Consider the following 26,389-nt stretch of genomic DNA (forward strand, 5'->3'; position numbering starts at 1 on the left):
GACATTTAACTTACATGCCATGGGTACATTCTGAATCATATACTAGAAACTTTAAGAAAGTTAAATATGCCAATTAAGGGTATATTAGTTTTATGTTGAAAGGAGAAGAACAAGCAATTTACCGCTGGGTCACAGATTTAAGGCGCACCAAGATCTACAGCCTGCAACAACAGATAGGGCAAAAACATGGTGGTATACCACGCAAAATATGGTCATTTCCTGCAGACCTGTTTGTTTATTTCTACACGTTTGACACAGCTAGTCAGGACAATCAGGACAAACTAGAGCACTAGTCATCATGGCATTAACCCTAACTATTTTTTTCTGTGTGACTCACATTTACCAGGCACACCAGAGTGTGTGATACTAAGTGTTTTTTAAACTCCTTAATGTGAATAACTCCGCCTATAACGCCCATTAATGCTCCAACAATCTTCACTCAAAAACTTTCCAGCTTTGAAAAAGCCCCATGCTTTACTCCTGCCAATGTAAAACACATGCCGGTTGGAACACTCTGTAAAGAAATGCTGCAATTTGTGAAACATGAGAAAGAAACGATATTACCACAACATATATAAGCGAAGGAAAAAAGAAATATATTGTTATAAACACAACAAACAGAGGAATAAACACTGATTTTTACAAAATATTTGTAATATGTTTGTCAATCAAATTGTCAGTGTAATATTGTGTGATTAACACTGGCATTCTATGGTGTACTACTATCAGTGTGTTTTACATGTTCACAATGTGATACCATGGAGGTTGTTACCGGTTCTACCTGAGTGCTACATGCACCTCATTCTACCCGCTACAATTGGCTATCTCTCTGTGGGATCGGGGCAACCAGGGCCGAGTGCTGCTTGACACATTTGATCGTACTGGGCACCCCATTTGGACAAGTTCTTGCCCTCCTTGACTGGTCTCCCTCTGCCAGCAATAGACAAGCACTGTAACAAGTCAAGAGTCACAAAAGTAAACCTCTTGTTTATGCCCCGGCCGAGACGTAGTCCCAGTCCAGCCGCTCCTATGAGAGAGAGTCTTCTGGGAGCTGAGCAAAGCTTCTTTGCGCGTATCGTTTAGCCTGTCATAGTCATTCGGACCCGCAAGCATGTTAATGATTATGTGTATTGTGAAATGAGGTCAAAGTCATATAATATCAATATACATATCAATAGCATATATGTGTCCCATGGTGTGTGAGTGGCTTTTTCCACATAGTTGTGTGGTTGCGTATGAGCGTATGCGCGCGTGTTTGTATGTATACATGAGCTTGTGAATGCACACGTGTGTATATGAGCTCACGTGTGTTCATGAGTCTGTGCCTCGTATGCACACACGTGTAAGCACGTGTGTGTATGTGTCCAGCATGCACACCAACCCCTTACCCCCAACGCACGTACATGGCGCACCGGTTCTACTGTGGTTATGTGTTTTGTCAGAATTAATGAGAAAAGTTCCATTGCCCTAGGGGTAATTAGTGTCCTTGGAGTTAAATAAGCTAATACTTAGACACCTCTGGCACAGGCAATTATGTTTGTGTATTGAATAATTGATTCAAAGTGGGGGGAAGGGTTGCTAATCAGATCTGAGCATAATGAATTGATTTAATTAACAGGGGGATCGGAGGATCCCTGGGAAATGTGTGCATTTATTCAACAGCAGGAGAGCGCAAAGCACATAAATTGAGGGGGGCGGGCAGCGAGTGAGCAGACCTTCCTTTCCGGAGTAGACTTGCATATTTTCTGACGCTGGAACAAATATAATTTTAGATTCAGAGGGAATTGAAGAGAAAAAGCACTTTAGACGCCTGAAAAGAGCTCCAGTCGCATCCGCCAGGGTTATAAGCCATCACATAATATTACATTAACTCACAATTTTGCTCGGAAAATTGAACGGTTTGGGGACCGGACCAAAGGACACCTTGCCTCCCCACCTTTTAAAACACAGCTATAATTCCTTTTGATGCCAGTCGAAAGCGCCCAAAAAGGAACGAGATTGGGTCTACATTAGTGAAGCGCTTCACTTCTGAGCGTAATTCTAGCTCGGAGCAATCTAGGTTAAAAGTCGTGCAATCGTGTAATTGTAGCCCGCTCGGTGGCTGGCAGAGGACGGTCTTCAGGCAGCCGTCGGTGTGGTGCACAGAGGGCTCGTCGTCTCCCGCGCTGCTGCCTCCACGGAATCCGCTCCTCTGGCTGCCGGGGGAGAAGGAGCGTCAACATCCGGACTGCCCTGCATCCCTGGGACCATGGTTCTGGACAAGGAGGACGGTAGGTGCCTGGCGTGCCTCCATCTCACACCCCGCGCTGCGCGAGACGCACCTGCCGAATGCCCTCTGCTCTGATGGTGCTCCTGCACAGTACACAGTCCGGTGGTGGTGACTGCCCTCTGAGCAGGCACAATCCGGTGGTGTCTGCCCTCTGAGGAGACAGTCCGCTGGTGTGTGCTGCGGTGCCCAAGCGGTGCCCACTGAGCAGCATACTGTCCGGTGGTTTGTGCTGTGTCTGTCCTCTGAGCAGCGTACTGTCCGGTGACATGTGCGGTGCCTGCCCTTTAAGCCGTTTAAGTCCGGTGGTGTGTGCTGTGCCTGTCCTCTGAGCAGCGTACTGTCCGGTGACATGTGCGGTGCCTGCCCTTTAAGCCGTTTAAGTCCGGTGGTGTGTGCTGTGTCTGTCCTCTGTGCAGCGTACTGTCCGGTGACATGTGCGGTGCCTGCCCTTTAAGCAGTTTAAGTCCGGTAGTTTGTGCTGTGTCTCAGTGTCTGGCCTCTGAGCAGCATACTGTCTGTCGGTTGATGTGTGCGGTGTCTGCCCTCCGAGCAGGCACTGTCCGGGGGTGTGTGCTGTGCCTGGCCTCTGAGCATGAACACTCCGCAGGTGTGTGCCGTGACTTCCCTCTGTGCAGGCACAGTCCGTTAATGCGTGCTTTGCTTGCCCTCTGAGCAGGTACAGTCAGGTGGTGTGTGTCTGCCTTCTGAGCAGGTACAGCTCGTGGCGTGTGTCTGCACTCTGAGCAGGCACAGTCCGTTATGCGTGCTTTGCCTGCCCTCTGAGCAGGTACAGTCCGGTGGTGTGTGTCTGCACTCTGAGCAGGTACAGTCCGGTGGTGTGTGTCTGCACTCTGAGCAGGCACAGTCCGTTAATGTGTGCTTTGCCTGCCCTCTGAGCAGGTACAGTCCGGTGGTGTGTGTCTACCTTCTGAGCAGGTACAGCTCGTGGCGTGTGTCTGCCCTCTGAGCAGGTACAGTCCACTGGTGTGTGCTGTGCCTGTCCTCTGAGCAGGTGCATTCAGGTGGTCTGTGTCTGCCATCTGAGCAGCGCACAGTCCGGTTGTGTGTGTCTGCCCTCTGAGCAGGTACAGTCCGGTGGTGTGTGTCTGCCCTCTGAGCAGGTACAGTCCGGTGGTGTGTGTCTGCCCTCTGAGTAGAGCAGTCCGGTTGTGTGTGCTGTGACTGCTTGGCAGCGGTGTGTGCTTCTTATTCCGCTGTGGAGTCATTGTTAGCAGCGCAGTTCATTGAAATATCCCTCCTTTTTTCTGCAGGTGAGGAGTTTGTGTTATGGCTAAGCCGTTTCTTTCGTGAAACAAGCTTCTTTGCTGTGGGAATATCTTCAAATGGCTGGTATTTGGTTTGTGTTTCTTTGGATGTGTGCGACTGGACGTTGTTTTATTGCACCGCCACTGCAGGGCATGTCATGTGTTTGAAGTTGGTTGGGGATGAGTGTGATAGCCGCGGCTGTTTAGTGGTTTTCTTGTGGCATCTCTGCGCAGCACACCTCAGACCTGAGAGGAGGTGGTAGTTACAGGCATAATCCGGCTGTAAAACGGGTCTTGGGTTAGTTTTCATATAATGACGACCTACTCTCCCGTCTTCAAATGACGGCCAGGAGTCAATGAAAAACAAGTTCAGACATTTGGTGAACTCCCTAACCCCACCATGATTGAATGCCGCCGATCTTGGCTGTGCGTGAGTCGGAAGGGCTTGGTTGTGCGCGTGAGCACTCTTTGAAATGAGCGGGCAGGCGGTGTTTACAAGTGCGTGGCAGCAGGGCTTCGCTTCACGTGAGCCCGAGGCGGCTTGGCAAGTAAAGGGCGGGCCAGTGTGTGTCCCCGGGGGAGCAGTATTGAAGGACTCACATGTGTCTAGAGCACACTCCACCTGCCCTGACACCGTTTTACACATGAGAAGGAATAGGGGGCATTTCACTAAAGAGACAGAGATGACACTATTGACGCTCATCGAGAGATAAAACCATGCAATAGGTTTGAAAAAACCTCTACCTATGCACAGACTGTGGCCAACTTTCTGCCGGTTAGCGCAGTATTTCTCAGACTACTGTTTCAGTTGGGTTTTTCAGATGTTTCTATTGTCAGACCACTTAATGTTCTGAGTTCAAAGGACGTGCGTTTTAAAGCTACAAACAGAATGATGCACCCGCTTTGGTTTGCTGCTGCTAGGGACGTGTCCAGCTGTTGGCCAGCTCGCGGAGTCATTGGTCATATTGTGATTAAATTAGGGTGTTTGAAAGAACAGTAAAAGTTTTGCCAGACATTCTTCGGGGTGTTCGACACAGAATTGCGGTCCTGACTGAAATTCACCGAGGAAAGGGGTGAGCAAGAGGAGACTCGGTAGGGAAGGGCATCTTCCCCCACACAACTCTTCAGTGAGGTTTCTTCTAACTCGAACATCAGCTTCAGAACAGCGATCAGATTACACTATAAGTGCTCGAAGACTATACAGGCGCTGTAACGAGAGCACAGACTGGTGTAATGTTGGTGTGCGTTTGTGACAGCAACAAGTACATATCATCTTGAAGGTAACTTTACCCATATCAATATACCCAGGTGTTTATTGGCGTTCATCTTGCCCTAAGGCTGAAGTGTGGCCACCTTAGAGCCCCAGAACAGGACACGTGCCTACGGATACCCGTCATTGTCAGCATTACAGTTGTACTAATGCAATACGACTGCTCAGCCGAGCGTGGGCAGCTGCAGGTATGCTTTGAAAGTCTTCCATCAAATGTACCAAATACTGGAAGTAGGTCATGAGTTCTTCTCAACCCACTTTTGAGCGGTGTTGTAAAGTACATGTGCTGCAGTAAGCCCAGATCGCTCCTTCAGCATGTACCTCTTGTACCCCAAAAGATACACCTGCATTTGGAAATAAATACCTCCTTCTGTAATGCAATTAAGACAAGAGTCAGACCCACCCACGCGTTGATGAACAGAAAGTAGCCCTGGTTAGTACGAGAATCCTAATCTGCAATGCCCCTACAGTGCCCACAATGATACTGAGACTCCAGTTGGGCATGAATGAGCACTATCTACCCTGGCTTATGTTCAACCCCTAGGCAGAGTGTGCCAATCAGTGTGCTTGGTGGGCACACTCGGTGTGGCGGTGGCTCATGGCTCCTAGCTTTCATAGGGGCGCAATACCTATCTGAGAGCAACAACAATATTCAGCCATAAATATGGCCATTAAAATTCAAAATTAAATTACATTATACATCATTTCGTTTTTCGGATTCATAAATTATTAAAGAGCTTTGTACATTGGGTTAATGCAGATTTAAAACCTCATTAAATGACATTTGCCCAATTATATAAACTTAAAACAAATGATATACAATTATATATTTGGCACCCCTAGTGATTAGTGCTCATTAAAACTATTAGCATTCTCATCAGAGCTAAAATAAGCATCCTTATAAAGCATACCTCCTCCTCGGGTTTTAAGTGGAGAAAATGTAGTTGAGGACAGAGAATGAAATAGTAGGGGTTTCTAAACAATTTAAAAAATCAGTCTATTCTGAAACCCGAATTCCTCAAAGTTTGAGCAACAGGCTTGCTTGCACCTTCTAGTGATAGTGATTGAACAGGCTTGCTTTCACTTTCTAGTGACAGTGATTAATCTTCCTGCTTGTTTTGTTTTTATCCTTTCTTGATCACTCTGTGCCCCTGTTTGGTACCCTCAGCCCTTGAGGACCAGTTTGTCTAGACTAGATGCCTCTTTCCCTAAATCATTGCCAATTACACTTCTTGTGAACGTAAAGTTACTACAAAGACGTGATTTTTGAATTGAGGTGGGGGAGGTTGAACTGGAGATTGTTACATGTTGTTCAAGATGGCGCAATTGATAAACATCTTAAATTTAGGGACAAACATCAAAACATTAACCAGATTAAACAGTTTATTATTTGATTTATTTTATTATTTCAGAATGGGTACCTTACTGCTGGTCCGTGCAGCATAGACAACTGCATAACCGCATATAGAGCCCCCGACGTTTGAAATCAGCTAACATGGTAGATTCTCAAAATAACGATTATATTTTTCTTGTAATGCTCAACAACACGCTAACATGCCCACTCTCAACAGCGCACTTAATGCTGGTCTTTGATTATGTGCAAAGAAAACGTTCTTATGTCATTTCACAAACTAGTGACATTGTTTTTTACAGGAAGTAGGCCTTGTCACTTACCAATTGAAGATTCTAGGGGAAAGGAGAGACATGCACTGCTTTTATCTATTTTCATGTTTGAAGAAAATAAAAAGTCTATTCCTGAGAATAAAAGTTGTTCCTCGGTGTGCCTGTGTTCTTCCTTCCTTTCTTGCTGATAAGGCAAACCTTAGAAAAAGCAATCGAAATTGATTTGGTCATTGAATGCTGTTGCTTTACTCTGGTGTTTAAAGCCCCCTTTTAATCATAACAAACAGGGTGACATTTTCTTTAAGTCCTGCCAGAGGGTTCCTGGCAGCCCATATCTTTTCAATCTGATTGGCAAGCTAACAGCAGGATGCTTCCTGAGCAGCAGAAGTTAGTGAAGCAGGTGAGCTGAGAGGAAAGGCTGAGATCTGAGGAGAGTTTCCTAATAGGGGTGGAGTGGAATGTTTGGATTCTTTTAAGCATTGCAGGAGCTATCATTAAACGCACATCCTCAGTGAGAGCATGGCAGTGGTGTCTAAAAGCGAAACTGGCGCCCACCGTAATCAAGAGACTTCTCAGCGCCCTTCATCAGAGAAGCATGCAAACCAAAGGATGAAATGATAACCGTGCCTTTGGCTCACAAGGTGAATTTAGAAGCATATAAAAGAAATAATTATATAGTAGAGCATCTCCTTGACAGGACATATTTTGTAATTAATTTGCATACTCGGTATACCCTCATTTGAAAGTTTTTAAACCAACCCCATAGATGTGCACCTTTCTCGTATCCCACACATCTACCATGCAAATAACATTAGCCATGTGGAAAAGTTCCCAGAAATAAATGAACGATTGAGTTGTCAGGGTTAGAATTCGTGGCTTCAATCATTATGCAGAGATTGCAGCTGGATCTTTACAGTTTAAATGCTGGAAAGTTTTACTCACCAGTGCAAAGACAGTGTTTGATGTTTCTACATATTCACTTTAAAACTATGGCACAAATTTTTTCTGACATTTTTCCTGGGTCAGCATGACATCCTTTTTTGAATCAAGATATTGATCAGCTGAAGAAACAAGTTTGTGTTGTGATTTTATTCGAAATGTTTCTAAACAATCAAAATACATGACAATATTTCGCTTATGCCTTTATTATAAATATAATTGTGTGATCTTTAAACTAAAAAAAATGAAACATTGACATTTCCCAAATAAAACAAAGATTTGGACTTCCAAAATCACCATGGTTTAAGTTTTATAAAACAAGGGTTGTGTCAAACGTAAAGAATATTTATTTTAATAGGTGGTTATGTTTTAATTTCAGTTTGGATTGGGTGTGCTTGCGATTTTCAGTAAAATGGTAAGAAAGACTATTAGCATCTACATTTCTGTACATTTCTAGAAAAAAAACATCATCTGAGTTTAGGGAGCGATTATCTGTCTTAACGGCCTACATATTATATACCATGAAAATATGACTACTATGTCTATGCCCGTCCATCAATGTATGCCACAAAACACTCACATTTTCCGCCTCTCAAAGTTAGGCTAAAAAAATCAGTTTCCAATGTTAATCTGAGTAATGTGCTCAAATTAGTTTCTCACTTAAACTTCACTTGCAGGATTTACAATACAAGCAATACATCGAACAACTAACATGGTTTGTACCTTTGGAGACAATTGAGAAACATGGTCTGTTGCCTTATGACAATAACACTCACAATTTCATGTGAACGTATGGAATATTTAGTTCAAACATTTTGTGATTTTTGTACGCAAAAAGACCTCTAAACAAAGATGAAAGTAGCTGCTAACGAGGAATACTTTTTCACTGCATAGTCCCACTCCCCTTCACGTGGGACATAACATTTAAAAAGGCGACCATTTCGGCTAATCAAGAGCAGTTTGCTGCACTCACAATTTTTATTTAGATTTTACAATTGAGATGTTTCCTGTTTCTGGTCTAGTAAAACCCCGAAACATATCAAGACTATCGATGCCTTTCGGAGAATTAGTGATCTCTGTGACTCTAGAGAGTGGACAGTCCAACTGATTGTTTATGCACATAAAGTCCTGGAATTGCAATACATTACATAAATACATGCTATGTACTTCGGGTCACACCTACAATTATATTGAAATACACAACTATCACCAAATATAATGTATCTCAACAATTGATTACTCATCCCAATAAAAATTATACCTTGCATGTCTGTATTAAGAAAGACCACACTCCTACCTTGAAAAACCTTAATTCAGTAAGAAGACAACCTGGGACCCGAATAGCCTTCATATTGTAAACATGACACAAAAAAACAAACTATTTTCTCATGTTACTCTTGGAATCATAGTGAACTCCACTCATAAAAGTCAACATTACACCATTTTTGTGAATATCAATACTATCAACTTATGTGACAAAGAGGTGGAAGTTTGGATGTGAACGGTGTGCAAGCTTACTTCTCACTTTACCTCCTTGCAGTGGTAAACCAGTTTCAATAAAAGTACATTTAGCCTCACATTTGGTAGCTTGGACTGAGCAAAAGACTATGCTTAGAGAAAATGCATGGGGAACGGTAGCAACACAGGGGGAGCATTGAGGATCATAAAAGCAATTCAGGGAAGAGAGGGAGGTATGCAAAAGCAACACAGGCGAAGGTGGGAGTAACAGGGAGATAATACGGAGTTGGTGGGGAGGAACAAAGGAGAGAGAAGGAGAGCTCGGGTAGGAGTAAGCAACATGGAGGGCACCGGAGGCAATGAGAAGAAGCACATGGGTGAGTACAATAGGGAGGTTTGCAGGGAGAAGCTCTAGGGTAACAGAGAGCAACACAATTGCATGGGGAGAAGAGTACACAAGGGAGATGGTTCAAAAACACATGCACTCGAAATGAGTGCTTAAAAGAAAAAAAGTGGTACTTGAAAAGCAAGCAGCACAAGCAGAGGTGTTAGTCAATCAAAGTGAAGTTAAACAGGAAACGTTGGATGGTAGGGATAAACACAAGACTGATATGCTGGGACACGAATAAAAAGCAGGCAAATTAGAGTGACAGGAAAGCCAATCAATTGTAACTAATGGGCTGGCTCCAAGCCACACCATGTTATTGGTACACCACAATATGCCTAGCAACAGACAGCGTATGTGCTTTTTAGTAGGCTAAACCTAAAGTAATTGGGAATATTAGTGTAGTAGATTATATAGTATAGGGTCAATTCACAAAGGTAAATACACAATTGTGTTTATTTACTCATATAGGTCTGCTACCAAACCTAAAGTAACTCCACTTTTTTGCTATTCACCATTTCTGAATGGAGATTTATATTTAAGTGTAGACTTACATGTCTCTACAAACTCTGATGAAAGGGTGGAACCTCTTACAACAGAATTTACAACTGTGAAGTTACTAATAGTACCTTTTCATCTGTTGGTGACATCTCGACCACTCAGGTAGAGAGTTCCCTTTGGAAATAATAGGGAAATATAATAATGCTTATCTTTTTTACTTAAAAATAAAAAAGAAAAGAATTTGAGCTCCCGGTTTTATGGTATTTTTTTGTCTGAAATGTATGAATGTATTAATCCATATTTCTTTTTTTGCAAATTTTACCTCTATTTATCCACATTTATTTTGGGGTTTGTGAAAAATGAATCTAAAACTTGTATATTTCCACAATTATTAAACCATCAACTTTACACTCTTACTTGAATGCCCAACAGGTTTCAAAGGTGTGCACACCCGCAGATGATAAATCAATGCACTTATATGAAAACATGCAAATGTTAGTATCAACTCTGTGCATATATACTGCTGTTTAAGCCTCTTTATTGAAAACTTTATTTTCACCCGCTTACGTGTCAGTCTACAAAGCTATTCAACTGCCAGTCTTGGCTGATAGCATGTAGAGTCTCTTAAAAATGACTTAATTTCCATTTGCATCCATATCTAAAAAATATAGGTATGAAAATAAATGGGTTTCTGTATGTATCTTTAAAAATAAAAAAAATTGGAAAACAAGGAGCCTTAATTATAATGTATAATATAATTCTAAAACAATGAATGATTAATATTAACTGGAGACTTAAAAAATAAAATGTTGCAGCAAATTAATTGTGTATTAAAAAGGAAAATAAGTTAAATATATTACATGAATAAATACATTTTATTTTTTAAACAGCAATTTAAAAAATACCGCCTAACATTGTTATTTCATTTGTATTAATTTAAGTAGAAATTAATGTATTTAATTAATTTAAATACTTTTTACATAAAAAAATACGTTAAAATGTTCAGTTTTTTAAATGTGTTTATTATTCAATTTAAATAATATAATCGATCAATATATATGCTCATTTCTTATCACACAAATATGAAAAACATTAACGGTTTGAACTAAAAAAGACACAGAAATTCACCAGTTATAGTTAGTAGAGCTAACTTGCACCACTGCTATGCACTGCTTATGACCTCACATATGACATCACTCTTGAAATGTTTTCTGACAGCATTTAAGACACCACTGATGCCAACCCAAATGACATCGATGATGACATCTCTGACTCTGACATTATTATAGTAAAACAAAAAATTATTGTGACAAAAAAGGATATGGCTCTAGATTGCAAAATCATTTTAACGTGTGCGAGTATTAAACAGCAAGTTTTTTTTTGAGGTGTCATTATTCTTGCTATGATGGCTGTACATAGTAGGGCCTGTAGAGGAACTAGTTTCTCTACTGAAACCTCTCTCTGTAATGATGAGTGTGCTTAGTAGGGTGTGTAGAGGGACACCCCTACCAATTCAGAACTCTCTCTCAGATGACATTGTACATAGTAGGGTGTGGGAAGAGACATGCCCTCTTCTTTTGGATCTCACTCTCAGATGACAGGTGTGCATAATAGGTTAGGTGAAAGGACTGGCCTCTCCTTTCAGACCTCTCTCTCAGATGATGGGTGTGCATAATATGGTGTGTAGAGGGAGTGCCCTCTCCTTTTAGACCTCTCTTTCAGATGACAGGTTTTCGTAGTAGGATATATGGAGGGACTGGCCTCTCTGCAGAGACCTTTGTTTGTAATTATAGGTTTGTGTTGTATGCTGTGGGGAGGGACCGGCTTCTCCTTTCAGACCTTTCTGTCACATGACAGGTGTGTGTAGAAGGGTGTGTGGATGGACTCACCTCTCTGATGAGACCTCTCTCTGTAATGATGGGTTTATGTAGTAGAGTGTAGAGAGGGTCTTGCCTCTCTTTTCAGACCTCTAACTTAGATGACGCGTGTGCATAGTAGAGTGTGTTGCAAGGGGCTGCCTTCTTCTTTCAGACCTCTTAGATGAGTGTGGGTAGTAGGATGTGCAGAGGGGTTGTCATATCTGCTGTGACCTCTTTCTGCAATGATAGGTGTGCATAGTAATGTGTGAGAAGGAACAGGGTTCTCCTTTCAGACAATATCAAGTGTGCATAGCAAAGTGTATTCAAACATAAAATACTCCTTCATACTTTTCAAAGACTCGCTAGAGTCTCACAAGATCGTAACTTTAATATCACCAATACTACTGAACAGAATTACACCAAACCACAAAAAGCATATTCTGCGAACCAAGATCTAGCTTCCTGCTGAATTTACAGTAATTTCGTTCAGCAGACCCCTCTTGTTGGATCACGCCAAACTTTTCTAGAAGGAGCGGAGGTGGATGAACCTTTTTCAGGAAAGTTTCTTGGAGATCTAACAAACGGGGCAAAGTTATTAGCAAACCAAAAAACACTCTGTTGATGGAAAAGCAAACCTAACTATAACTATCTACTGTACTGGAACATCAGAGAGACACGTTTCAGCAGTAACACTGCCTTTATCAATCTGATTGACTCTAGTGCCCGAGGTGACCTGACTCAATAAGCAAGTCTAATGCCCCTGACTTCAAGTGCCAGTTCCCTTTCTTGTAATGAAGTTTGGGGAGAACTTTTGCATATTTCCAGCACTGGCAGTGGCGCTGCTTTCCCAGCACCACCAGCGATTTGGCTGCACACCAAAATGCAACAACCTTTTTCTCTTTGGATATATATATATATATATATTACGCAGATCGTCACCTTTCAAACAGAAGACATCTGCTGGATCCAGAAATGACGAGGAGTCGACCTAAAAAGTGCTGGTGCAACAATGTTTATTTAAATAGAGCCAGCGCTGCCGCCATGATGCGTTTCGCCTTAGAGAAGGCTTGATCACATGACAAACTGCTCGTCAAGGAGCAAGGCTTTTAAAGTGACAGTGCATAGTAATTCATGAAGGACATAGAAAAGGTACTATTACATAATTAAACAGCGTCGTTTACATATAGATGGCAAAATACCAAATGATATTATTGAACTAACAAAATAACAAAGCTTCCTTAAAACATGTGATCCCAAATTTTTGTTTAAAATATTACCGGTGACATGTCATTAGAACAATATCAACGTGTTTCATTATCTGATAGTACACGACAAATAAATGTGTCTATGTAACCTCTCAAAGAAAGCATTTTTAACCGATATTGAGTCACCGTTGTGCTTTGTAGAATGGTTCAATATTTAACAGTAATAAAGTAACACGCTGAAAATTGGATTATTACTGAATATAAAATATTATATCCATCTTTGTCCTTAGTCAAAAACAATGACAATTATTCATAATAGAGCCCAAGTGGGCCTGCCACAATGCCTGCTGAATCATATTTAGTGCAAGTTAGGTAATGAAAAGTATTTATAATGTAAAGTGCAAGTGAAAAACAGCCAATTATAAGTGCAATAGTTTCTTGTATAAAAACAATTTTTTCTTTTCTTTTTCATAAGTTGTTAAAAGAATTAATCAGATAGAGCACCACATTTCACAAACATGATATCAAAATTCATCTAACTCATTTAATGAGATCAAAGTTATAAGTAAACAACCGGGCAGGTGTACAGGGGCATACTCAGAGAGTCCTTCAAATACAGGTATAAAGATCTTCCCTATGATTCAACCCGTTGGGATTCTTTGTATTAAGCTCCAGTATATATCTAGTTTCAAGAAGACAGAGTTTGGCCTCATGGTCACCTCCTCTTCTTGAAACCTCTACTGCATCAATTAGAAAATACCGGAGCTGGTCAGGTATGCCTTGATGTTTATCCTGAAAATGCCTGGCAACCGGATAGTTTTGGTCGTGGCCCGAGATTGCACGTATGTGTTGGAGTATCCATTTGTGGGCAGGTAGTTTAGTACTGCCTACATACTGTAGACCACACGGACACTCCAACACATAAATGACAAATTCAGATTTGTAGGGCCAACCACTTGGAGATAGCTGTGGGGCGTTCACGGAAGGGACTTTTAAAATGGGTCCTGTTGCTGCCAAAGCAGCAGGCTTTACATTGTGGGCAGGTCTTAAAGCCCTTCCTGAGTGCCCCCCAAGGGGTGGAGGTTGTGGGCTCCAGGGTACTGCTAACTAATGCCCTTGCCATGGACGGAGATTTGCGGAAGGTGAGTTCTGGTTTACTGTTGAATTTGTGTCCAATTACTGGATCACTTTGAACCAGATTCCAGTTCTTGTACAGTATTTTCCTCATTGCCCCATGCTGACGGTTATATATATATATATATATATATATATATATATATATATATATATATATATATATATATATATATATATATATATATATATATATATATATATATATATATATATATATATATATATATATATATATATATATATATATATATATATAGATATATCCAGCTCCTTACAAAGTAAATAAGGACCAGCACTCTCGTCAGGTAAATCCACCCTCTGGATTTATTGCGATAAAGTTATTTGAACAAACGCATTTTGGCGTTAGCCTTCGTCAATGAAGGATAATGCTGAAACTCGTTTGTTCAAATAAAGTTATCGCAATAAATCTAGAGGGTGGATTTACCTGGATTTACCTGACGAGAATACTGGTCCTTATTTACTTAGTAAGGAGCTGGATATTGAGCGGTGCTTCCACCGCTAGACTGTTTGCACCCGTTTGTGAGTGCAGAGACCACGGCAGAGACACGGAGCAGGAATATAAAACATTAAAGGCAATTGAAACACAGACCCTGGAGTGCGAGTCTTTTGTGTGGTTCCTGAGAAAACGCTGGTCGGGAGCCCTTTCTAACATATATATATATATATATATATATATATATATATATATATATATATATATATATATATATATATATATATATATATATATATTTTTTTTTTTCTCTAAAAAAAATACAGGTTTCAGGGATGCTATAGTTAGTTGGACATTTCACTCATAAAAAACGAGTGAAACTTGGCCATTATCGTTAGTTCAGCTAACTATAACTCGCGCCCAAGCAAAGGCAAGCAATGCACTGCTATAACTCGCGCCTCCGCAATACACTGCTGATGACGTCACATATTACATCACTCATGACATGGTCAGTGACATCACTGATGACATCACTAATTGACATCATCCAGTGACTGTGTGTTTTTGTAAAGTTTAAATATGTTTTATATATATATATATATATTCACTGAAAAAACCATAGGTTATAGACCATATATAGTTAGGAATTAGCATTTACAAAACCTTGAAAATTCACTGAAAAAACCATAGGTTATAGACCATATATAGTTAGGAATTCGCATTTACAAAACCTTATTTTACTCACCCAAAACCATTGAAATTCCATATATAGTTAGTTGCACTAACTATATATCGCGCACCCGCAATCCACTGCTGATGATGTCACATATTACATCATTCATGACATGGTCAGTGACATCACTGATGACATCTCAAATGACATCACTGATGACATCTCAAATGACATCACTGATGACATCACTGATGACATCTCATTTGACATTACTGATCACATCACTGATGATATCATTCATGTGATAATACGATGAACCTCTTCAGACTCTAATATAACCTTAGATACAATCAGTGTAAACAGACACTCACAGACTGTCACTCATCCATGGAGTTACTCACACACCTAGTCAGTCATGCAAAGAATCAATCACACCTCCATTTCCTCAACTATACAGTTATTCAAACTTTACTTATTCAAACATATACTAACACATATTTACTCTCTTATACAATCCCTGATACAAGTTCACAATGATCCATACAGCCACTCACACATTCACTGGCTCTTATGCACAGTTATTTATATATGTCAACTCTCACATGTACTGTGTTTTACATATGTACTTACTTTGACATGTAGCACTGAGATATCCATTCACTCACCAATACACTCATGCACACAGTCAACCGCCCATACAGCTGTTTCCACATGCACTTTTGAAACCATACATCTAGTGAATCAACTGCTCACACATCTATGCACAGAGTCATACACCTCCCAGCCACCCACACACACACTCAGTCTCCCATACAAATACTTGGGCAACCAATCAATAACCCATATAGTTACTCATATAGCTACTTATCAACACATGCAACAGTTTACAGAACAACAGACATAATGATGCACAAATTAAGACTGTTTAGTCACTAACCCATGCACTCAGTGAGACACATTTAATCACTCACTCATACAGTCAGTCATGCACCTACTAAATCCTTCATCCAGACACTTATACATCCACTCATTCTTCAATATGTAAGACATATTTTAACTTTACGGAAACATACAGTCACTGGATGTTGTCATCAGTGATGTCATCAGTGATGTCATTTGAGATGTCATCAGTGATGTCATCAGTGATGTCACTGACCATGTCATGAATGATGTAATATGTGACATCATCAGCAGTGGATTGCGGCTGCGCGATATATAGTTAGTGCAACTAACTATATATGGAATTTCAATGGTTTTGGGTGAGTAAAATAAGGTTTTGTAAATGCGAATTCCTAACTATATATGGTCTATAACCTATGGTTTTTTCAGTGAATTTTCAAGGTTTTGTAAATGCTAATTCCTAACTATATATGGTCTATAACCTATGGTTTTTTCAGTGAATTTTCAAGGTTTTGTAAATGCTAATTCCTAACTATATATGGTCTATAGCCTATGGTTTTTTCAGTGAATATATATATATACATACATATATAAACATATATCATCTGTATATCTATATAAATATAAACATAAATGCATGCATACATATACTTATATGCATACAGATGCATGTTATTTACATGAAAGTTGAAAAAACACTAATAAAAGCAAAGCTAAAAAGCCACCTCATTACAAACAGAATGGCTTTAACTTAAACGAGGGCGAGATCTATTGCATTTTCAATGCTTGTTTACTTTGGTTCCATCAAGAAGGCATTCAGATGTGTCACACATTTGCCATAAATTCTGAATGTTAGCACTCTAGTTGCACATTAGATCACTGTAGTAAAGCTACTGCTCACCAGGGACGTCTGCTGCTGGTATTCAAAGTGCATGTTTCAGTCTGCATGTCAGAATTTTTTTTAATGAAATAGAAGAGGATTTGAGAAGTCACTCAAAATGATCCCTAATTTTTCTTTCTGAAGCACTAATCATACTTTCTATGGCAAAATTAACCCCCTCATGTTGTTCCTTTTTAAATTGAGTGTTTTCAGACTTACCACTTCATTCCAATCAAGATGGCTTCTGGTGTGCCATACTTTTGTCATAAGTAAGACTGTTAGCGCTCTAGTTGTTCTTTAGAACACTCTGGGACATTCTGTCATTGGGCTATACTTGGGGTACATCTGGGTGATATTTGGGCTACATTTAGGCTCTTTTGTCTCTGGTGGCCATCTTGGGAGACTGTATGTCAGAATTTTTTAATGAAATTGAAGAGGGTTTGAGAAGTCACTCAAAATGTGCCCTAATTTTTCTTTCTGCAGCACTAATCATAATTCATATGGCAAAATATACCCCCTCATTTTGTTCCTTTTTAAATTACATGTTTTAAGAGTTACCACTTTATTCCAATCAAGATGGCTTCAGGTGTGCCATACCTTTGTAATAAGTAGGACTGTTAGCGCTCTAGTTGTTCTTTAGAACACTCTGGGACATTCTGTCATTGGGCTATACTTGGGCTACATCTGGGTGATATTTGGGCTACATTTGGGCTCTTTTGTCTCTGGTGGCCATTTTGGGAGACTGCATGTCAGAATTTTTTAATGAAATAGAAGAGGATTTGAAAAGTCACTCAAAATGTGCCCTAATTTTTCTTTCTGCAGCACTAATAATACCTTCTATTGCATAATATACCCCCTCATTTTGTTCCTTTTTAAATTAAATGTTTTAAGAGTTACCACTTTATTCCCATCACAATGGCTCCAGGTGTGCTATACCTTTGTAATAAGTAGGACTGTTAGCGCTCTAGTTGTTCTTTAGAACACTCTGGGACATTCTGTCATTGGGCTATACTTGGGCTACATCTGGGTGATATTTGGGCTACATTTGGGCTCTTTTGTCTCTGGTGGCCATTTTGGGAGACTGCATGTCAGAATGTTTTAATGAAATAGAAAAGGATTTGAGAAGTCACTCAAAATGTGCCCTAATTTTTCATTCTGCAGCACTAATCATACTTTCTATGGCAAAATATACCCCCTCATGTTGTTTCTTTTTAAATTAAATGTTTTAAGAGTTACCACTTTATTCCAATCAAGATGGCTTCAGGTGTGCCATACCTTTGTAATAAGTAGGACTGTTAGCGCTCTAGTTGTTCTTTAGAACACTCTGGGACATTCTGTCATTGGGCTATACTTGGGCTACATCTGGGTGATATTTGGGCTACATTTGGGCTCTTTTGTCTCTGGTGGCCATTTTGGGAGACTGCATGTCGGAATGTTTTAATGAAATAGAAAAGGATTTGAGAAGTCACTCAAAATGTGCCCTAATTTTTCATTCTGCAGCACTAATCATACTTTCTATGGCAAAATATACCCCCTCATGTTGTTTCTTTTTAAATTAAATGTTTTAAGAGTTACCACTTTATTCCAATCAAGATGGCTACAGGTGTGCCATACCTTTGCAATAAGTAGGACTGTTAGCGCTCTAGTTGTTCTTTAGAACACTCTAGGAGGCTGCAGTAGAACACAAAGGAATCAACTGACAGTCTCTGTCCTTGTTGGATGTACATGTTTTACTGAGAATGTCAGACTTCATTTTCACATGACTGAGAAAGATAATGTGAATTTACAGAAAATATGCTTTCAGTTTAGCTTATAGATCCCCTTCCAAACCACTGTAGGAAAATCATGAGATATTAGTTTTCTTTCAAACAATATTCATGATATCACAGCAGAAGGTTTTTTCACATGGTAAAATCACCTTAGAACCCACCACAATTCCTAAAACGAGTATGGTACCATCAACAAATGATTTATAATGTAACTAAAGTCCTAAAACCCTCTATTAACTACAATGCTTTTTAATGAGGTGCTATCATGTATATTGGTCCCAAGATGGCTGCCAACACTTCTTGGATGAAGTGCTGACAGCCAATCAGATCAGATGTGTGGTTAGGCTCCGCCCAGATATATATCTTTTTTTGAACCTAAATTACTCAAAATCCACTGGAGCATATATATTGAGACCTAGCAAAGGCACATCGGGCTAACAGTCCCTACAATTTTGCCAAGTTTTGTGCAAATCCATTCAGCCGTTCGAGCTAAAAGTGAGGCCAACCGCCCTATGGAAATTAACATGGGAAAAACGCGTTTTGGGACCCCCCTTTTTTCTCGGCCCCCCCTTGATGAAACCCCCCCAAATTGTCAGGGGCTGCTCAGAAACAAAATGTTCCATTTTCCTGAAAATTTCAGCCAATTCGGTCCACAAACGCCAAAGTTATTAGACATAGAATTTTCAAAAATCCCATAGAGAAAAAATCCTAACTATATATACCTACTGGCGACCGCCAGTAGGTAATATATATATATATATATATCCATACTGTTTGGCGAAAGTCATGCCGGCGCCTTCTCAGTTTGTGGCGGGCCTCGACGGGGTATCGCCACACCCCTTTAAATCCAAGCAATTTACCGTCTTTACTTCACAGACAGAGAGTCGAGGCCCAGATAGCTTTTCAAGTGTTTTTATTCCGCAACACTAACACTCTACGCGTTTCGCAGCTTCTGCCGCTTTCTCACGAGAAAGCGGCAGAAGCTGCGAAACGCGTAGAGTGTTAGTGTTGCGGAATAAAAACACTTGAAAAGCTATCTGGGCCTCGACTCTCTGTCTGTGAAGTAAAGACGGTAAATTGCTTGGATATATATATATATATATATATATATATATATATATATATATATATATATATAGGCCACGGTGTATTGAAGAATGAGTGGGTGTATGAGTGTCGGCATGGATTATTTAGTTGGTGCGTGGCTGACTGTATAAGTGAGTGATTAAACGTGTCTAAGTGAATGCATGGGTTAGTGACTAAACTGTGTAAATATCTGTATCAGTCTGTCAGTTGGCGTGTAATCGGTTGCATGGGTTGGGGAGTAGCTAAATGAGTGTCTATATGGGTTATTGATTGGTTGCCTGCGTATCTGTATGGGTGCCTCAGTGTCTGTGTGGGTGGGTGGGGGGTATGTGACTCTGTGCATAGGTATGTGAGTGGGTGATTCCCTGGTTGTACAGGTTCAAGAGTGCATCTGTGACGGACTGTATGGGTGGGTGAGTGTGTTCATGGGTGTGTTGGTCAGTGAATGGATGTCTCTGTGGTACATGTGTGAGTATCTACATATGTGAAAGGCAGTATAAGTGAGTGTTGGAGTACATAAATGACTATATGTGAGAGTGAGAGATTGTGAGAGTGGTTGTATGCATGAGTGTGTGCTTGCATTAGTAATTGTATAAGAGCTTAAGTATGTGTTAGTATCTGTATGTGTAAGTGAGGTGGTGTGTGTATAACTGTATAGTGAATACATGGGAGTATGATGAATTATTTGCACGACTGACTAGCTGTGTGAGTAACTCCATGTATGAGTGGCAGTGTGTGAGTGTATATATAAGTGTATGAGTGCATATGATAGTCATGAACTGATGAGTGACTGAAAGTATGAGTGACTGTATGGGTGAGAGAGTGGATGGGTGTGTAGACATAGGAATTAGTGGGTGGGTATGTAGTTATTGGTTTTGGATTGTCTATGTGTTTGAGAATGGCAGTCTGTAATTTAGAGTGGGTGTATCAAAGGTTATATTAGGGTGTGAGAAGATGCATCAAATTATCATGTGAATGATATCATCAGTGATGTCATTTGAGATGTCATTAGTGATGTAATCAGTGATGTCACTGACCATGTCATAGGTGATGTAATATGTGACATCATCAGCAGTGCATTGCGGGGACGCGAGTTATAGTTAGCCAAACTAACTATAACAGCCGAATTTCACTGGTTTTGTATGAGGGAAATGTCCAACTAACTATAACGTCCCTGAAACCTGTGTTTTTTTCAGTCAATTTCTAGGGTTTCTTAAATGCTAATTTCTAACTATAACGTCCCTGAAACCTGTGTTTTTTTCAGTAAATTTCTAAGGTTTTTTTAAAGGCTACTTTCTAAGTATAACATCCCTAAAACCTGTGTTTTTTCAGTGAATCTCAAAGGTTTTTTAAATGCTAATTTCTAACTATAACATCTCTGAAACCTACGGTTTTTTTTTCAGTGAATTTCAAATGGTTTTTAAATGCTAATTTCGAACTATAACGTCCCTGAAACCTGTGTTTTTTTTTAGGGGATTTCACAGGTTTTTTAAATGCTAATTTCTAACTGTGCCTAACTGCCTACAGAGGTAGAATATGTGCAGAAAGAGGAATAAAGGCGCAGAAACAAGCAAGAGAAATGCAGAAAGAGGCAACAGAAGTCCAGAAAGACAAATAAAAGTGCAGAAAGAAGCAAGACATGTGCACAAAGAACCAACAGAGAAGCAGAAAGAGGCCTTGTTGCAAAGTCATCTTGTGCACCCAACTTTTTGCTGATGGGTACTAGTGGTAACTGACTCTGACAAACCCAGCCTAGAGCCAGTGCTATGCTAAAAGACACTTAGAATACAGTGAAAACACCTACATACACTAGGAAACACTATGCAGAGCTGCATTGCAGAGAGGCCATGCCACCTTTATACACAACTCTGCAAACCAGGTCATGGCGCACTGCAGCTCGGGGGATGAAGTCCACTTGTGTCCTCAGGTCCTTAGGATACAAGAGAACCTCATCGCCCCACCACCAGTGCACGAAGAGTCATATTTGCAGAGTGGTGAAAAATGGGGCGTGGACTAGGACCACATCTATGCAACTCAGCTCTGTGGCTCATACTGGAGGTACCTGGTGGGCTAGTTGTCCCCCAGGTACCCTTAGGAGTGAAGGGGACTTAATACCCCAACTTATAACGTGTCAGGGGGCGCATTTGCAGAGTAGTACAGGGAGGGGGTGGGGCCTAGTGTGGGAAGCCAGCTTCTTATTTATTTATTTTTAGAATGGTGGTTGTATGGCCCCCCCTTCTTTTACAATATTTGGAGCCCTGAGGACCCCATCCCCCAGGGCCTGACACATTTTTATAGAACATTATTTTAAAAAACAGGAAGGGGCCGCGTGGCCCCCCTCCCGAGGCCAATTCTGGCCCCAGGGACACATCCCCCTGGGCAAGGCCACATATTTAATACTTTTGTAAGGAGGGAGCTGTGTGGCCCTCCTTCCTGAGGCAAATTTTGGCCCCGGGGACCCCATTCCTTGGGGCTGTGCCTCTATATTTTTATTTATTTTTTTATTTTTTTAATCAGGGAGGGGGGTGCAAGACCCCCTCCTGGGACAATTCTGGCCCCGGGGATCCCATCCCCCAGGGCCGCCCCTTTGGTTGGTACCACCAGCTCCCCGCCTCCTGTGGGAGCCGGCATTGTTTTTGAGCAAGGGGAGATGCTGACGTGCAGCTCCCCTTGCTCAAAAGCAATCATCTGCTTTGCTTTGTTGAAGCAAGAGCAGGCTTACCTGCTCTCGCTTCAATGAAGCAAAGCAGAGTTTTCTATGGCAGGGTCTGAGCCGGTGCTCCTGCCCTGCCATAGCAAACAGCAATGTCCTAGGGGTGGGCACCCCAGGACATTGCAGGAGCCAGCCCTGGGGGGTGGCGGTCCCCAGGACCATCAAGTGCTCTAGGAGGGGGCTTTGTGGCGCCCACTCCATCATTTTCATAGCCCTGGGGAGGTGTTGGTCCCCGGGGTCGAGGGTCTGCAATGGACCCTCATATTTAAATATTCAATGCCTCTGGAGGTGGTGGTCCCCGTGGCAATTTGGGGAGGGGCAGGAGCCCCCAGCACACTTAAAAATAATTCAGCCCCTGAATGGTGGCGGCTCCCGGGGCTTGGGAGGGGACAGCAAGGCCCTCCACTTTTTAAATTTGAATGTCCCAGGGAAGTGGCAGTCCCCGTGGCAGCGTGGGGGTGTTTGGGACCCCCCACTCATTTATAAACAAAGCCCCGGGGAGGTGGTGGTCCCCGAGGCTGTAGAGGGGCCACGTGCCCTCACATTCAAATTAATGTGGGGGTCCCTGGGGCTGCAGGGACGCCCTCAAATTAGTCACTGATTGCCCCCGGGACCAGGCCCACCCGGGGGATTTTTGAAAATCACCCCAAAACTTTCAGGACAGGAGCTGACCTGAGTGAACCTGTTTTTGGAAACATTTTGCGAAGATTCATCAAACAGCACCAGAAATATTGGCAAATCAAAAAACGATTTCCTATGAAAACTAGGGGCCCCATTACGATGGCAGGTGGACTTTGTCCGCCCTCCACCATTATGGTAAATAGGACTGACCGCCAGAGGTGCGGTGGTCCCACTAGGTCCATTAGGATGTGACTGCCACACTGGCGGTCGCATCCCACATCTATTACATTGCGGCGGGTGGTGCTGTAAGCAGCACCCATCGCAATGTAAAATCTGCATGGACGTGACAGGCACATGCGTGGCAATGAAGGGGGGTACCATAGGTATCCCCCAAGTACATCCACCCACTCCCCTGGGGGCCTGCAACGGGCCCCCAAAGCCATTTACCGCTTGCCTTTCCATGGCAGAGTCTCCGCCATGGAAAGGCAAACCCACTGCAGCATCCTAATATGGATGGTGGTGCCTGCAAGGCACCGCCACCATATTGTGTGTCTTTTCCACCCAGCCGGCAATCTGACCGGCAGAAAAGTGGCGGACGGTCTTTCCGTCCGCCACGGTGCCCCTCGCCATACTAATATGGCGGGGGTGCAACGGGGACATTTAGAGGGCGGATCACCACCGCTTGGCCGACGGTGGCGATCTGCCGGCAATCCTAATATGCCCCTAGGTCCTAACTATAACTACCTACTGGCGACCGCCAGTAGGATATATATATATATATATATATATATATATATATATATATATATATATATATATATATATATATATATATATATATATATATATATATATATATATATATATATATATATACATACATATACCCACACATGAGACAAACCAAGTAAACTGAAATTCCTACAATACGTGTTACCATATTCCTATTGATAAAAGTAAATGTCTGTCAATAAGACTTCTCGATAGTCACAATATGGGAAAGAGCAAAAGTGCCTCTGTTTGACAAGTGTTTAGGACACCTGTTTTTCTGTCACATTTTACAGGTAGCGTGTTTGTATGTTCTGAATGAGGTCTGTCCAAAGAAAAACAACTGTGAGAAACTGGCATGACTGTGGTAGAAACAGTTGCTGAGCTCCCACCAAGTGAAGTAACCCAACAGCCAAAAAAGCAGGTAGCTGTGCCTGAAAATAACAGTCCCTCTGAGAGGAAATATGAGGAAAGTATTTTATTAACCAAAACAATGTTGAACTTAAGAGAAGAAACAGGGAAAATTCCCCAAAAAATTTACCAAGAAGGAAGAAAATGTAATGATTAAAATTACACTAAACTGCTAAATGTTGGTAAAGAGAATACAAGTTATGAATGAGTTAAGAAAAGGCAACCACACATCCACAGGAAACAGCATGACAAGGCCAAGTTAATACTCGATGACCGTGTGAGGATCCCTAGTCCTAGGCTTCTTGTCAGGCTAGTAAAGATAGAGCTCAATCGGGTAAAGCCTAGCATTTCACCCCAGCAAGTAATTTATGTTTTGTTTTAGTTTTTCTAATGGAAGTCAACATTTTTATGTGGAGCTAAGCAGGACCCATTGGCCACTAATAACTTTACTTGGCCGGATTTGTCAAATTCTGGGTCCAGCTAAAGCTTTGAATTTTAGTACCAAATGCTCCAAGTTGGACAACTTTAAAAACTGTAACTGATGTTGTCCTGTCATTGGTAGGATCACAGTTTCACCCTCTTGTGCTGTATGATTCGAATGAAAGCCCCATAATAAGTGGGCTGAAATTTCTGAATTAAGCAATAGCATCTTCTGTACTAAGATCTTTTATTAGCTTAAAGCTTGTGAATTTACCAGGTGGGGAAAAGACCAAAAATACAGAGTAAGTGTGAGAGTCAGATGTGGTACACCTGGTACCCATGGGTTTTGCAAATTTCTTGGGACACTTGTGGGAGGTCGATGTGTAAGTCAGAAAACTGCAGCATTTCTTACCTTTTGAAATTAATATTAATCTCAGTCTGGTAATTTCGAGAGTAGGAATACTGATACAGCATTCCAGATGCCATTCTAATGGAGCCCTAAATACATTTTTGGGAGCCCAAAATCCTCTTGCTGGCTGCACCTGGACATGGCTCCAGAAGGTGGGTTGAAGGCAAAAGGGGGGCAACCATATGAAAGGATGCCAGGTTTAACACGGGACTATGAAATATTGCCCATCAAGACTGCACCACCAATCTCTTACTGATGTTTCCAAGATTGAAAAAGTACTTTAGGTCCCTACTTTCCAAAAGTGAATAATTTAATTTCTTGGAAGCTGCAATGCTCTATCCCTTTGGACCAATGCCATGGATCCAAAGGCAATACACGCTTTTCCACTCCTTCTTCCTCAGGGCCACAGTCAGAAATTTAGTCTCTTTGGGCTTACTGATACATTCTTCCTCTTCTTCATTCCCCTGTAAATGTCAGAAGCAATACACAAGACCTCAGGTAAGCCAGAAGTCTGGTAAGCTTACTGTCTTCTTCCCATCTGCATCTCAGCGTTCCATGCAATAGTCTGATTTCAAGGTTACGGGAATATGAAAATATAGAGGTAACTCAGCAGTGGTTGGTGCAGGACCCTGAACCAATAGTCACACATTTCCATGCTAGACCATTTCCAACCCTGCACCATCTTTCCATATGTATGGCACAATTCATTTCAGAAAGCAATATCCTAGATTGTTTCTAACCTTTATAATAAAGTACCTCCCTCTCTCCACCAATGGAAAAACGTACTCAAATTGCTCCCGACTGCAAGGACAGCTCACGCTATGCATTTCCTGTGACATAAACATGGGACTTGAAGAAGTTCCTTTCTTTTCTTTATGTTTGTCATTTTGCCTAAGCTTCTGTTTGGTTCTGTACCTTTTAATACCAGCATATGCCACCCACCATATACCACCATGACTATGGGTTCTATGTTGGAATGGTGGCATGTGGAATGGTCAGGAGCAGCAGTTAGTGCTGGTGTTTGCTCTGACCGGTCCTTTGTGCGAAGTTAAAAAAAAAAAAGGGCATTTTACAAAGCATGCAAATCCAGACCAGCTAATGTCAAAACCTCAACTAAAAAGGTTCTGTCTGTTGATACCATATCCAAAGTGGATTATAACTCAGGAAATGAGGATGGAAATCAAATTATGATGATATCTAAGGCTGGTGAATCAAATTGTGAAGAGCCTTTGAATGTTTTATGTGATCCTCACAATACCTGTGTTACTATAAATGATCCAGAAGTGTTAAAGCTTCAGCCTCCCAGTGTTAGGTGACTGTATTGTCAAATTGGTATAAATGGTAACAATATTTCTATGATGGCCGATTCTGCTC

The 26,389-nt window shown here is 41.3% G+C and overlaps 1 protein-coding gene across 1 annotated transcript in view; it reads left to right on the plus strand.

Annotated features, from left to right (window-relative positions):
* Positions 1 to 1,697: 1,697 nt before the first annotated feature.
* LMO1 (LIM domain only 1) overlaps positions 1,698 to 26,389 on the plus strand; it is a 534,498-nt gene continuing 509,806 nt past the window's right edge. The window contains exon 1 of the mRNA XM_086958674.1: positions 1,698 to 2,270. Within this exon, the coding sequence (XP_086814800.1) occupies positions 2,249 to 2,270 (22 nt within the window). The 5' untranslated portion in view covers positions 1,698 to 2,248. The remainder of the gene's footprint in view (positions 2,271 to 26,389) is intronic.

This window comes from Lissotriton vulgaris, chromosome 2_1 (genome assembly GCF_964263255.1).
Source record: "Lissotriton vulgaris chromosome 2_1, aLisVul1.2, whole genome shotgun sequence".
NCBI lineage: Eukaryota > Metazoa > Chordata > Amphibia > Caudata > Salamandridae > Lissotriton > Lissotriton vulgaris.